Here is a 15,453-nt window from a genome sequence, read left to right on the forward strand (position 1 = left end):
ATTTTTTTTTAATTCCACTTTTAAAGAACTCAAACAAACATGGACTGTAAGGGGCTGTGGGTCTTCCCTATGCTCCACAGCCTTTTTGGCCAAACTCTGAAGGAAGGAGAAAACAGAAGAATGTGATTTCCACAGGACTATGGTTCCCTAAGTGCTGACCCAGGGACGAGAGAGAGGCAGCCCTTGCCTCCAAGCCGGCACACATCTATACACACGGCAGATCCAGACACGCAGCAGATTCAAACAGTACTCAGAGACACGCCACACGGTAACTGGGTCGTCCCACCCCACCTCCCAAGCCAGAATCGGGAAGGAGAGAGTCCTGACCACCAGCCAGGGAGTGCGGAAGAAAGAAAGAAGCAAGACAGATTTGAGGCCGAGTGTATTGAGAACAGGAGAGAAAACAAAGTTGGGGGAAGAGCTCGGCCAGCCTGGCCGCAGGAGCTGCAGGATGGAGGGTGGCCTCTTCCACTGCTGGCCCTGGGGTGGGTAGAAGGGAGCAGGGGTCCAGGGTAGGGGCTTCGCTCTGTCCTGGGAGGGGCCCGGCACGAAGAAGCTGAGCTCACTTACGACTCCCCCACGCATGCCCCCAAAGTTCTGGGCAGAATGAACTCACTAGGAAGGCACCCCCTGTTCCCATGGAGACGAGCCCAGAGCTCACGAAAACTGCAGGCTCAGCCCAGCATGGGCACCGCCTCCACCGCCCCTCACCCCGCTGGGGAGCCCAGAAATAGGGCTGGGGAAGAGAAAGTGGGTGGTGCTCGGCCCCCAGCCTTGGGAAGCTTCCACCCGAATTCTGCCTTTTGCGTCTGTATTCTCTCCCTGCCCACAAAGCCTGGTTTGGGGGCTGCATCACATCAAAGGTGTCAGAGGTGGTGAGCATCTCACACTACCTGACTCAGCACCCTCACGATACGGGGAAACTGAGACCCAAAGATACACATGGAATTAATCTGGTAGAATCCAGATCTCTTAAGTGCCGGCCCTGTCCTCAAAGCCTTAAGGTCTCCTCCTCTGTCCCACTGAGCTGCTAGGCCCCTGCCCAAGCCCCTGCCATGCTTCTACTGTCTCTAGGCCACCCTGAGCCTGTGCCGTCCCAGCCGAGGCTTCCGATCCCCTGGCTTCCTGAAGCAGCTCGTTCCAGCCACGCCCTCCCCAGGATGCCCTTACAGACCTCTCATCTCCAACGGTTCTATGGCAACAGCCCATTCCCTCCCCTTGTCTTTCCAGGGGACTGTCTTATCACTTACAAGGCCTTTCTCTCGAAGCACCAGCCTATATCCTCAATCCTCGAAGACTGTCACAGCTGGAAGGGCCCTGACTATATAAATAAGAAAACTGAGGCCCAGAAAGGGAAAGTGACTTGGCTAGACTCACATAGTGAAGGGGAGGCTGAGATGGGACCAGACCCTCCTCTCCAGCCTCTCTCCCTGGGGCCCCTTCCACTGCGCGGAGATAGCTGCTTTTAACTGGGCAGCTCTCGGCTGAGGTTGAAGCCAAACTAGCCAATGGATACATTGCCCGGGCGGGGAGCGGGGTGGGGTGGGGGGCTCTCTCACTGCACACTCACATCTGCACATCCTTCTACGGGGTTCCCCTTCTCTCAGGGATCCCCCGGGACTTTGCACGCCCTAGCACACTGAGGGCCAGCCAGATGGGGTCTGGGATGAACTGCTCTAGCTATCCCCAAAGTGGAGCCAGGTGTTTGGAGAGGGCACGGAGGCGGGTTGAGCAGAGGGGCAGGAAGAAAAGCATCAGACAGCAGTGGCAGGCTAAGTCCTCGTCCAGCAGAAGAACCCACGAGAGGAGAAAACGTGGCAGCCGAGGCAAAGCTCTCTGAAGCGGCGGAGAGGAATCGGTGTCCAGAAGGCAGAGTTGGAAGAGAGACCTGTGCAGGTAAGAAGCCAGCGACAGGCAGAAAGACGCCGGGAGCTGGGGCAGCTGAGGAGGCAGACCCTTGGCTGGCTGGTTGCACAGAGGCACTGGCAGGCTGTTTGCTCCAGAAGCCCGTGTTAGGGTCCCCTTCTAGGCCATTCCCCAGCAAGACGCTGGCATCCCTAAGGCTCACAAAGGCCAGAGGAAGCCCCCCAGCCTCATTTCGGCCTGCCAAGGGAGTTCTCTCTCCGTGACCCTCCCTGCTATCCGGTATCGGACTGCAGATCCTTCAGACTTGGAGTCTCATGACCCTTGTGGCAGGGAAGGAGCAGCTGCAGCCCAGAGAGGGCTTGCCCAAAGTCACAAAGCTAGCTGGTGGCAGCATCAGCCTTTGAGCCCTGGGTCCCCATACTCCTGACCCTCAGCTCTGTGCCACTTCCAGCCACATCTGCTCTCCATCCAGCCCTCGGAGAGGGGACCCTGCCAGGCAGTGGGATCCCTGCAGGGTCCGTTACTTGAAGCAGAAGGAAGGCTTCCACACCTGAGCCTCGATCCCAGCATTCCGGGTAGAGAAGGAGGGCCTGGGGGCCTGCTTGGCTCGGGGAGACCACGCCCTGGAGGGCGACACAGGGGAGATATCACTGCTGTAGGTAGGGCTCACGGCCGTGGGCTGGAGGCCATCCTGGCCGGGGGAGGTGTAGAGGCCCGGTGAGGAGCGGGAGGGCCGAGGCAGGGCCGGGGATGCCGGGAGAGCGGCCTTGGGCAGGCTGGGCACCAGGTCCAGGGAGCTCGGCTTGGCGGGCGAGGCGGCTCTCGGAGAGACCTTGACAGGCTCCTTGATGGGTGAGAGGACGAAGAGAGACTGCCGCATCTGGTAGGCCGGCTGCTTGGTGGGCTCGGGGCGCAGGACCCCATTCTCGGGCAGGTAGCCGTGGTAGAGGGAGGCAGGCGGGGTGCGAGCTGGGCTCCGGGATGCCACCCGGAAGCCACCAGGAGCATTGGTGGAATATTTCCAGGACGAAGGCAGGGACATGGTGGGTGAAGGGCAGCGGGCCAGTTCGGTGTGGCCGGAGGACTCGATGACATACTTCTCCATCCGGGACTGGCGGCGGGCATAGAGCTCGGCCCCTTTCCCAGAGGCCTCGGACAGGTTCTGGTTGGGTTTGGGCTTCGGCTTGGCCTGGACGCGTGGGGACTTGAGGCACGAGGCCCACTCTGGGAGGACTTCCTCGGCTGCCCCGGGGCTGACCCTGTCCCGGGGTGCGGGCTCCTGCTGGAAGTTGGAGGCCTCGGCCCCCAGGGCAAAGGGCTCCTCCTCCACGCCCGCCTCCCCCTGGTCCCTCTGCCTCCGCTTCTCATCGGCCGTCTGTACCAGATCCAGCAGGTCTGGGTTCGGGGTCACCTTGGGCTTCTCTACGAAGGTGAACATGGATTTCCGGCTGCCCCTGCGGGCCATGGACTCCTCCAAAATGCCCGTCTTGCTGGCCGGAGCTGCCTGGCCTTTCAGGTGAGAAGGCTTGGGGTCAGAGCTGGGGTAGAGGGCAGAGTAGGATGGGGGAGACCTGCCCCGGGAAGCCAGGGGAGCCGTGGACAAGGTTTCAGCGTAGGTGGGGGGTGGGGTGAAGTTCCCCAAGGGGCGTCTCTCCAAGGCAGGGCTGCGCTGTGCCACGGGCCTCCTCTCCACCATGGGGCTGTGGGACATCACATGTCTCTGTGGCCGAGGGCTCCTGTCTACCACGCTTGGGGGCTGGGGAGCCCGGGCCTTCTCCCCGAGATGTCGTCTCTCTACCATGGGGCTCCGTTCCACCTGGCCGGTGCTCCCTGGAGCCTGGATCCCAAAGGGCCTGGCGGTCCTGTTGACCACTGATGGGGGCTTGGCCAGTGTGAAGTGGACCTCACTGTATAGCTTGGTGGGCGTGGGCGTGGCTGCCCACCCAGACGGCTCAGGTTCCGCTGACACCGCTGGGACCCCCGGCTGCACATCGATGAGCAGGCAGCTGGACGCGAAATCTGGGGCTGGGATCCCAGAGCTGGAGACGGGAGTAGTTTCTCTGGAGAAGGTGTTGGTGCTGGTAGGTGGAGCTGACACCTTATCGATGAGGAGGGTGCTGGATTTGACCTCTGCAGCCGGCTCGGGGGGCTGCCCGCTGGCACACGGGGTGCTGGGTTTGGAATCTGACACCGTGCCATTGGGAGGGGGCTGGCTTTCTGAGGGCTGCTGGCTCTGCGGGGCGACAGTGGCCGGGGGGTTCTGGTTGACGTCTGCGTGGTCTGCGTCTGGCAGGCTGTGGTTGCTGTTAGAGGCTGGCGTGATAAGGGTGGCGCTGAGTGAGGAAACGTTTTGGTTGACGTCTACAGCTGGGCTGTGGGCCTCAGCCGCGGGCGGGCTTGGCGGGGTCTGCTGGGTTTCTCGGTTCTGGGACAGGTGCAGTCCATTGGCTGTCAGCAGGGCCGCGTTCTCCTTCAAGTAAACCACCAGCGGCACCTCCTCCTCCTCGCTGGCCACCTTCTCCAGGTGCCGCAGCAAGCTGGCTTTCTCTGAGCATCCTTCCATGCTGTGAGCGGGGACCCCTGTGTCAGGGCTCTGGCGGTCGCTGTTCCTTGGAGGGCCTGGCTCAGGGGGTGAGGTGGGACTGAGGCCGAGCCCCGAGGCGTAGCCCGCAGGGCCGGCAGGGGGCTCTCTGAGGGACTCCTGGCTGGGCTTCCGTTCCCGTTCCCGTTCCCGTTCCCTCGGGCCGGGGTTCTCCAAGGTGAACTGGTTCACCCTCTGCCGACGCCTGTTGAAGAGCTGGACGCCTCGGGAGTTGGAGCTGGGCGGGGTGGTCAGCTGTGCCGCGATCTGCTGGCTCCGGGCCTTGGCCTCTTTCAGATCTTTCTCAGTGAGGCTGGTGCTGTGGGCCAATGCTGTAGAGAGGGACAGAGGTCCAGTTAGCAAATGGGAATGCAGAACCACGGGAGCAGAGACAGACAGACAGATGGCCACCATGCCCCTCCTACAGATGCTCTTTTCCTCTGGGATTTGCTCTTTACTCACTAGTCCCTGGAATCCCCTCTCCTCAGAAAGATCCCTGACCCAACAACCATCATGGCCCAACTCAAAGGCCACCTACCTGTGGGAAAACCTCCCCTGACTACCCTTTCAGGGTGAACCGGCCCCTTATTTGGCTTCTCCCTGAAGGTTATTGATACTGTACTTTATTAAATTCTGCAAGAACACCTCACCCTAGCAGGAGAGGCCACACTACATCCCTGACCCATTCTCTACCACCCTCTCCACTCACTGGGCTCGGCCCTGCTGGCATTCTTTCAATTCCTTGGAAATGCCAAGGTTGTTCCTGCCCCGGGACCTTTGCACTTGCTCTTTTCTCTGCTTGGAATGATCTTATCCCAGATGGAATACCATGTCGGTCCCTTCTTGCCATGCAGGACTCACCTGAATGTTCCCTCTCTGGAGGGGTTTTCCTCTCTAATCAACTCTCCCCTCCCCTATCCTATCCCTTTGTCTCATTTCCTTCATGGCATTCACCATCATTTGCGATTATCTTCTTTACACATTTCCTGGTTTATCATCAGTCTCCCCACCTAGAACATCGGCTCTCAGGGGGCTATGTATGACCTTGCTTGACCTGGTCATCATTCTATCCCTGGCCCCTACAATAGTGCCTGGCATAAAGCGGGCACTCGGTAGGTATTACTGAATGCATGAATGAACCCCCAGGACATTTTCTATGTGCCTGTCTTAGGGGCCTTTACACTTTCACGGCATAGTCATTTGCTAACACTAACACTTCCTCTTTTTAGAATAGGTAATACACTCACATGGGCTGAAAACTGAGAAAAACAAAAAAGCGTGCGGTAAAAAAATGTCCCTCCACCCCCGAGCATCCACACCACAAATCAGGTAACCACGGTTACTAGTTTCTTCTTATAGAGTTTCTTCCCATTTTTATTTCCATAATCATTTTAAAGTTCTCATATTTTGATATCATAAAAGTAATACATTGGGCTAATTTCAGCAGCAACCGTACTGGAACGTTGCATTAGTTTATTCTGTCCTCATAAGAACACTAGGAGACCAACATTACTTGCCCCTGTTTTACGGAAGTGGAAAATGAGGTCCAGAGGCTGTGTATGTAACTCACCCACAGTCACACAGCAGAGTGGCCAAGCGAAAGTCAGCACCGGTTCCCTCTGGGCTCACAACCCATGCTCAAGATGCCTGCTCGTCCCCAAAGTTCCCTTTGGCACCTTGTAGGGTGCCACTACAGGAGACAGAGTCAGTGGGGGACAGGTTCAGTCTAGGATTGGAGTCTGGGGCCCGAGGTCGGTGATCAGGCTGGGGGTCAAACCCTGTTAATCTTTAAGTTCACTGTAGGCAACCATTTCTCTTCCAATCCCCAGAGCCCAGGTGGCACACCGTTGGTGCTCAATTTATGCTTATTGAACAAAGAATGAACAGATGGACCAATGGGACGATGGATGAGATAGCCTGTGGCCAAGGTTACCAGCTCAGTCAGTGGCTGGGAAAATTCCTCCCTCCGTCATCCTCCCCCGGCCCTCCCTACTGTGGGAAGCTAATTAGTTCTTGAGGAATCTGACCCTGCCCTCCCTCCTACCATGCCCTCATTAGCACTGGCCATGACATGCTGAATGGGTCTCCAGGGACAGTCTTTCTAGGCATCCTGCCAGCGAGGCTCAGAATTCACGGACTCCCAGAGCCGCAGGGGCCCTTCCAGAGGAGCTATTTGACCACCACCCCCATTGTAGAGGTGACGAAACTGAGGTCCAGAGAGTGACGGCACAGAGTAGAGCTCACGCTAGGGTCAACAAAGACATCCACATGGAGCAGCATAGCCGAAGAGGTTCTCTGGCCCCAACCTTCTCCTTCCCACCTCCCATCAGGATCTGGCTCCCACCCACACACACCCTGCCCACCGGTCCAGAACAACCTGCCCCATGTGTCCCTGACGCTTGCCCCCTTCTGGTAGGGCTCCTCTCCTGCCTGGATCACTCCATCCACGAAAGATGAGGGATTTGCAGGTTGGGCCAGGCTGCTGCCGTGGGTGCGGGGGGGGGGGGGGTCGTAGGCAGGGGCGAGTCAGCCACGCAGCAGGGCCTTGAGAGGTTTCGTGGCTCACGCAATGTTCGTCTCCTCTGCCCTGCTTAGCAACCAGGACTCCTGGCCCAAGTCCGGGCTCTGCCATTTGTTACTTGTGAGACCTTGGCAAGTTATCACACCTCTCGGAGCCCGCTTCCTTGACTGAGAAGAAGTGATAAGAGCACTGACGTTAGGGCCGGGAGGCTGCGATGAGGTCACGAATGCCAGCACTGCTCGCTGCCATCAGGCCCAGTGGACAGGGCAAGAGGGCTCATGCTCCCTGGGAGAAACTGCTCGTTGGTGACCCTTCTCTACTCCCTGGAGGGGTCAGAGCTTTTTCTAGCAAAGGAGACTCACTCCACAGATCGGGATCCTGAGAGGGAATGTGACTCTCTCAAGGTCACACAGCAGGGCATTCCAGAGTTATGGAGAGGGAGGGATTATTGTCCCAAATCACGGGACCTTGGAATCTCAAAGATGGCGGTCACTAGGCCCAACTGCCCACATAATTCCTGTGTCCCCAAAACCATGCCCCTGAGTTACAAGTCTCTGTTTACATACTCAACCGACAAGGAGCTCACTACCCTAAAGAGGTGCCTTCTACTCATTAGTGCTCCTTACATTAGCTCCCGACCTCTGGACACGGTTCTGTCCCCTACTGCCACAGATTTTTCTTTCCAGCCTGACTGTCCTGCAGAGTCACAGATACAAATCATATCCCCCTGGGGTATGGTCAGGATAAACACCTGTGTAGCCCCAACAATGTTTCTTCCGCCACAATTGCTAATGTTGATTCTACATATTATTTAATTTCCACAACAACGCTATGGAAGCGCGAACTATTATTATCCGCCTTTTAGTGATGAGAAAACCAGGGCTCAGAGAGGGAAAGTGAGTTGCCCAAGGTCACAAAGCCAGAAAGTAGTGGAGCTGGTTCACCCCCCACTCTGCAAGACTCCAGACAGCACCAGGCTTTCTGGCTAACGGGTTCCCACAGTGTGAGGCTCACGGAAAGTGCTTCATTGTTTGAATAATCCAGACCTCCCAATGTCCCTGCACTTTCCTGTTTTTCTTTTTACTTCTCTGCTTCCATCCTATCCCCAGACTGGTTCTAAAGGCCATGGGTTTAGAAAATGCTCAAACGTGAGAGCACGAAGGGCCCTTGGGGATAAGCTGGCCTGGGAGGCTTCTCGAGAGGCTTCGAGAAGAGTGGGCCTCGGGCCAGGGCCTGGTCTGCTGACCCCCGGGCTGGGCTTGGAACCTCCCCCGCCCCGCGCTGCTGTTCTGGGACAAGAGGAGGGCAGCAGAAAAGGCCAAGGGGTGAGAGAGTCCAGCCTCCAAGGAAGCTCCCGTACCCCCACTCCCAGCCCGCAGTGACTCCACAGAAAAGGAATCCGGCAGGAGGCTTGGGCAAGACCCTGCCAGCAATCCAGATGATTTCTGCCACCCTGCGCAAACCACGCTGAGGGAAGGGGGCTGGGCCAACCCCAGAGTCCCCCACTTGCAGGGCGCCAGGGAAGGCAGGTCCATGCAACATTCCCCAGACGCAGGAATTGTTGCCCCCGGCCAAGCCCCGGCCAGCCAGGTGCAAGACGGTGCTCCCTGGTGCTAGAGAAGCAGGAGGCAGCCAAGGGCCAGAGGGGGCAGGTATCTCGCTGAGCCCCCCATCTGCCTGGCTGCAGCCTGTTCCTGTGCCAGCCATACACCCCCTCTTCTCAGGTTGGGGTGCTGGCCCTTGAAAGACCTACCCTGGACATTGGATCGGGAGCTCTGAAGACAGGCCTTCAGGAGAGGAAGGAGTGAGGGTAGATACAAGGAAGAGCTGCCCGGGGTCAGGAGAACTGGCTCCAACAGGGGTAACTCCCTAAGTGGGTTGGGGGACAAGAAGCCCCAAGTACAGCCGTCAGAATAAGGGCTACAGTGCCTGCTGCAATCAGGCAGCCCTCACTATAGCCCGGGGGGTCGTGCCGCACACTTTACACACATTACCCTATTCAGTTCTCCCCCCAAACTCCGAGAGGTAAGCACTAACATGCTCCCCAATTTGCTGATGAAACTGGAGCTCAGAGAGACCTGTCAAAGGCCATACAACTTGCAAGTAGCAGGGCTCGGATCTTTCCAGCCAAAACTCAAAGTCTGGTTGCAGAGTCTCATTTCTTAACCGTTCCGCCTTTCAGCCCCAGACTTTGGGTCCAGTGCTCTTGGATAATGGTCTGCAGAACCGCCTGTTTCCTCATCTCATGATCGATGTCCCCAGCAGTGCCCTCTCCCCTCTCAGCTGCCTACAACAACCCATGCATCCTCTCCCTTCTGCCTGTCAGGAGAAGAGCTGAGAAAACTCATTCTTACTAAGGTAGAAATGACTGCTAGGAGATGAAAGTCCAGGGGAGTGGAAACAGCATGGTATTGGGAGTCAGGAGACCCAAGTTCCAGTTGTGCTCAGGCAGGGATAAGCCCTTTCTCCCACCCCTGTCACTTCTATAGGTAGTTGCCTGGTCTGCTGACCACCAGGCCTGTCTGGACCTAGGATCTGAAGGAAGGAGGTGGGGCAAGGGAAGGGAGGCCAGAGCAGAAGGTCAGGACAGGGAGAGAATTCAAGGAAATGCTTCTTCACACGGCTGCCGTCAATGGGAGTATCCAGGCCCCAAGCAGGGTGGAGTGGGACAGGGAGCCAGAGGTGGGAATAGAGACTGGCTGGAGGCAGCCCATTGTGGACGCCCGGGAGTCTTGGCACAGGGACAGGTAAACAGGCTGGGTAAACTGCCCCCCTGCTGGGGTCAGGAAGGAACCAATGGCTGGCTGCACAACCTCTGGCTCAGCTGGGGGCAGGAAGATGAACTGGGCCTGAGTAATGGCCTGACCGCCTTGCCAGCCCCTGCCCCATATCCTCCGGGCTGAAAGGAGGAAATGACACAGCCTCCATTCCCTAGGGAGTTCTCCATCCACGCCAAAGTCCCAGTGAGTGCAACCTGACTGAATTGTGGCAGACTGCCAGCCCTCCTCTCAGGAGGAGAATAATTCATACTAAGGTGAGGAGGACTGCCAGGACATGGGAGATGCACAAGAACAGGGATGGGAGTCCCAGACCTAGCTCCAGCCTTGCCACTGACAGGCTGGCAGAAGTCTTCACATGCCTCTTCTCTCGATGCCCAGAGGGGAACTGAGACCAGAGAGGGATGCCATATGCCCTAAGTCACACACCCCAAACCACAAAGGCACCTCCGAGTGCTCATCTTACTCACTCCAGCTGGGTCCTCTCTGCAGCCCAGCTTCCCCCTGGATGCTGAGCCGGCCTCGGTTCTCAAAGCCTCCGGGAAAGGCAGCCAATTGCCTCGCTGACAAAGAGAGGAAAATCCCACATCGAAGGCAACGGAGAAGCTGGATGTGACTTCTCTCCTCCACAGATGACTCAGCCCAGCTCTTTATCAGGAAAACCGATTTTGCAACAGCTTTTTAAATGGCCTCTCCGCCCCCAGTCTCTCCTCCGCCAATCTACCCGCCCCATGCTGCCAGATTCATCTTCCTCTGCCTGGCTTCACTCACTTCTCTCTCCTGCCCCCCCAGGATGTGGAGGGTCAAACAGCAAGTCTTCATCCTGGCATTCAGGGCCCCCGACACCAGAGCCTGCCTGAAAGCTTGCTAACCTGCTATCTGTGCCCTCAGCAACGGCCAGAGAAAATCCAATGGCCCGTGCTTCTCACGCCCACCCTGTGAGTTCCTGCCTCCCCTGTGTGGTTTGCGCCGACCCCGCTACAGGAACCCTTCTCTGTCTCACATCCTTTGTACACGCCCCAGCCTTCCCACCTAACTGGAATGCCACCCCTTCCTCCAAAAAGCCTCCCCTGACCCACCAATGTATTATATGCACCACTCAATAACCTCATCACTTTGCATATTATTCATAGGAGTGAGAATTACCCTTCAGGGCGTGCTCACCACATGCCAGGTCCTTGCTTCATTTACAGCAACCCTCATCCCATGTTAGAGAAGAAACCGGCTCAGAGGGGTGAAGTGACCTGTTCAAGGAGGCGCAGCTAGGCAGTGGCACAATCAGAATTCAAACAGGGTGGCCCAGCGTCCAGTCCAGGGCCTACCACGTGGGTCACATTGCCTCCTCCCTCCCAAGGTCTTGCTTTGCAGCAATCACAGTCTAGGTTTATTCCACCCCCCATCTCCCCCCGCCCCCTCACCTCCTGAGACTGCAAGAGTCTCTGGGGCAGGGCAGGGCCTCAACTGCTTCACTTCTGTATTCCCCCCTTGTTCCCCGTACTTTCCATGAGTGCTGGCAGAATAATGACAAAGTCAATGGGGATGACAATAGCCAACGTGTGAGGAGCACCAGATGCTGCTGAGCTAACGGTTTAGCATATATTTTCTCATTGAACCTTCACAGCAACTCAGAGGGGAGGCTCCCTAACCTCTGTTGAGGAAAATGAGAGCCGCAAAATCAGAGAACTCACCCCCGGTCTCCCAGCCAGCAAGGGGCAGGCAGAGCTGAGTCGGAGCTGGGAGTCTGATTCCAAGCCCGGGCCCCTCCTTGTGAAGAGCTCTGCCTACAAAGCACACTCATTTCCCCCACCCACGGTTCCAGGCCCAGCCCTGCTGCCACTTCCTCCAGGAAGCCCTCACCAATCCATCCAGACTCCTAGATCAGTGCTCCACCTCTGCTCAAGCTGGCCCAGGGGCCTCAGAGCAGAAGGGGGTCAGAAGAAGCAATAGGTTGAGAAAGCTCAGGAACCCAGGCCCAGAGGAAGCAGGCCCGGCCCAACTCCTGGTATCTCCCTGTTGGAAATGGGCTGGGATCAGGCAGGGCTGCTGGCTGGGTTGGGGGGAACCTAAGAAGAGGGTTCTCAAGTGGGCATGGGCCTCAGCTGGCAGCTATCCCCTTAGGCTACGGGCACTGCTCATTGCTGGACTTCTGCTGTGGGGTCCTCTGCCGAGGACTGGGAGCCGCCACCTCTCTCCTCCCTGCTCCACTGGACTAAACACTCATCTACAATTCGAGTTTTAGGGACTCAGAAATGGTGACCCAGAGAGAGTCAGGTTCAGCCCCAGGTGCACAGCAAACTGGAAGGGACTGGTTCACAGAGAACCAAGCTCAGACTCAGGCTCCCACCTCCCAGTCCAGCCCTGGTAAGCCAGGCCTGCCCGGCCTCCATCATCCTGGCCCTGGGAGCCTTAGGAGTACAGAAAGGACTGCCACACCCTGTCCTTCCAGAGAAAATGTTTACTCCAGGAAACAAAAGGTAGTGAGCTGGGGGCGGGGGTGGATGGAGATGGTTTCCCCTAAATTGCCTCTGCCAGGGGTGTGGTGGGCCTAGGCCATCTCTGGGTCTCCAGCACCCAGCCCAGGGCCTAGCACGCTGGGTCTTGCATCGAGATGCAGCCCTTTCTCTTGGCCCTGTAGCAAGCCGGGGCTGGCGAGGCCTCCATCCTGTCTGGAGGCCCCCAGGCTCAGCAGAGGCCGCCGCTTGGGAGGGGTTCAGTAAGTGTTGAGGAAATAAGTGACTGAAGGATGATCCCTCCCACAGTCCAAATCACCTTCCCAGTTCGCCCCACCATTCATCCTGGGAGACAGCCTCTAGATCTCAGATTCATCTAGACTCTAGATCATAGATCTAGAAGATCTTGGAAGACCTTCTTGGATCCTGGAAGAAGAGAGGAGAGAAGGAAGGAAGGAGGGAGCCACACCTCTGGGGGCAAAGAGGGAGATGAAACCTCAAATCACAGCGTTAGACCTAAGAGCACAATATTCCATTAAGTGCTGAGAGAACACAGAACCTAGAAGAGAGATTAATTAGGATGAAGGAATCCGGGAAGGCTTCCCGGAGGAGGTGGCATATGCCCTCCATCTTGAAAGATGGAGCTGTGGGGGCATTCCAAGCAACGGGCCAGCCCAGCAGAGGCTGGAAGGCTCAACGCCACCCCCACCCACGCCCCTCCACCACCCCTACCCCAAGTCAAGGCCAGATGGAAAGGAAGAGGGATGGTCCCAGGAGAGTTCCTCGGAACTGTGTATATTACAGGGCGCATGCCCGGGACGGGAGGCACCGCGCCACTTGCCCGGGGGGCCTCCGGGTGGGTTACATAACCGCCCTCCGCCGGGGCCTCCGAATCGGCCGGGGACCCTTCTCCGCCTCCGAGTCCTCAGCCATCTGTCTGGGCCGCTTCCCTCTTACAGAAGAGGCCGCTGCAGCGAAAGTGAAGGCCAGCGCCCTGTGGTAAATTCCCCACATTCTTTCCTCACAGAAAAATAAATAGCCCGGGAGAAGGAACGCAGGAGGAATGATAATGACGGCAGGGCTCGGTGGTGGAGACACAGAGCGGGGTAAACAGAGAAAGGAGCCGGAGCGCCCCGCAGAGCTCCCCAGCCTCGGGGGACCTCTGCCTGTCCCCTGGAGGCCGCCTGTCCGTCTCCTGTCTACCTGTCCTCCGGAGGCCGCCGGTCCCCAGAGGCGTGCTCATCCGCCTCCCCTGGCGGCTCACTGGGCTGTGCCAACGCTCTCGGGTCCCAGGCTCGCTCACACCTGCCAAAGAAGGCTCTGGGAATCCCTGGGTCGGGGCAGGTGACAGCTGAGGGCAAGCTTGTCAGGACAGGGCTCCCCTGGCTTTTATCACTCAGGCTGCTGTCTACTGGGCACTTCTTACGTTCCAGGTATTCAGTTTTAGTATCATCCTTACGTTGGTATGTTGTTTTATTTTCTCTTTGCAAGCTGTGGCCTGGGGGTGCGGTTGAACCCATTTGACAGATGAGGAAACAGGCTCAGAAAGGTTTTGGGGAATCGCCAAGGTTATTTGGCCAGCGAGTGCTGTGAGGCCTTGGCTCCTGCCTCTCACTCCCACATCCGTTCAGCCTGCCTGCCCTTCCCAGAAAGCCCTCCTCTACCAAGTCCAGCCAGAGGTGCGGCCTGTGCGCCTCCCACGCCCTGTGCGGCAAGGCGTCCCGTACCACTGGCAGGCTACTTTTAGTAAGTCACCTCACCTCTCTGGGTCGCAGCTTCCTCATCAGGAAGACAGGGATGATGAGATCTGCTTTGCAGAGTCGCTGCTGAGTACGTGAGCTACAGCAGTGTGATTCCTACAGTAGAAACTACTGTGCACACCTGAGGGGGATTTAACGTCAGCCTTTTGCACAATCCACCCGTGCATGACTCTGCTGGGCTCCGGCTCTGTCTGTCTGTCTCTCTCTTGTCCTCCCTTCTCCAGCCCTCTCTGGGTCTGGTCTTGCTATTCTGCTCGCAGTCAGACACAGCCCAGCTTGCCCTCACCCTCACACCCCCTCCTCCCCCAGCATCCTGTCTGCAAGGGCACCCCAGCGTCAATCTCTCGCTAATGTGCTGTGGCAGAGAGAACCAGGTTTGAAGCCCACGTTTGCCTCTTGCTAGATGTAAATGTCCAGGCCGCCCTGGAGTGGCCCCCGATCCAAGAGTCCTACAAGGGAAGGTGCAGCCAAGGCTGCTCCCACCTCTCTGTGCACAGCCCCACAGCCTGGAGGGCACTGTGGCCCTGGGTGTGCTGGAGGCTGCTGACCCTGCCATGCCCCCTATGCCATTCACCGATTACCAGGCTGGTCTGGCTCCCCTCCAGCAGGAGGATTCTGCTGCCAGAGGAGAGGCTAGATCACCCAGCGCTGCCCTCCCCTCGTCCCTCAAACTACAAAGGCAGTTTAGAGGCAAGTCTAGTCCAGAAGACTGGAGGCCAGGAGGTTTGGTATCTGTCCTGTCACAATTTGGGTGAGATGCTGGACTAGTTCCTGACCTTCCTTGGGCTTCAGTTTGTCTGTGTGTTCCAAGAAGGGACTGGACTGGAACAGTGATTCCTAGAGAACGGTGCCCCTATACCTCCAGTGGCAGCAAAAGGATCTAAACGGTACCCTGATAATCTGAAATCTTAAGAGTTATGTAAATTTCACATGTGTATTGGCAGAGGGGTATAATGAACACGTCAGCCCTGTGAAAGGCATATTACTGCTTAGGGAGAGGTAAAAGTAGATATTTCAGTAATGAAAACTAGACAATTTAAAGGAAATAAGTATAGGTGGTGCATGGACTCATTCATTCAACAGATATTTACTGCACGCCAACGAAGGGCCAGGCACTGTTCACAGCCAGGAAGAGTAACAGAGATCCCTGTTTGCATTCTGGTAGGGGAGCAAGATAATAAATATATGAGTAACTATACGAGTAAGTCAGAAGGTAAATGTTATGGAAAGAAATAAAGCAGGGATAAGACATCAGCCGACTGCATGGGGTGGGGAGTGGTCTGCAAAGGCAAATAGAGTGACGGAAGTCACTGAGAAGTCACACCTGAGTAAAGAAGAGAAGAAGGTGAGGGAGTGAGGCACGTGCCTGTCTAGGAAGAGAGAGCAGGCAGAGGCAACAGCTGGTGTTAAGGTCCCGAGGCAGGCTCGCACCTGGCAGGCTTGACGACGACGGTGCACCTAATGGGGAGGTGGGGCACAGATGGAGAAACCAAGCTCT

The 15,453-nt window shown here is 57.1% G+C and overlaps 1 protein-coding gene across 2 annotated transcripts in view; it reads right to left on the minus strand.

The window, feature by feature from the left end:
* Positions 1 to 15,453, minus strand: part of SYNPO (synaptopodin) — a 37,584-nt gene that overhangs the window by 5,631 nt on the left and 16,500 nt on the right. Inside the window, exons 1-2 of one of the 2 annotated variants that reach the window (XM_030329300.1) lie at positions 10,216 to 10,387; positions 2,417 to 4,779 (exon numbers count right to left, since the gene is read on the minus strand). In XM_030329300.1, the coding sequence (XP_030185160.1) occupies positions 2,417 to 4,429 (2,013 nt within the window). In that variant the 5' untranslated portion in view covers positions 4,430 to 4,779; positions 10,216 to 10,387. Of the gene's footprint in view, positions 1 to 2,416; positions 4,780 to 10,215; positions 10,388 to 15,453 lie in introns of those variants that run through there. The other variant, XM_030329292.1, reaches the window with a different exon arrangement.

Source organism: Lynx canadensis, chromosome A1 (assembly GCF_007474595.2).
Source record: "Lynx canadensis isolate LIC74 chromosome A1, mLynCan4.pri.v2, whole genome shotgun sequence".
Classification (NCBI taxonomy): Eukaryota; Metazoa; Chordata; class Mammalia; order Carnivora; family Felidae; genus Lynx; species Lynx canadensis.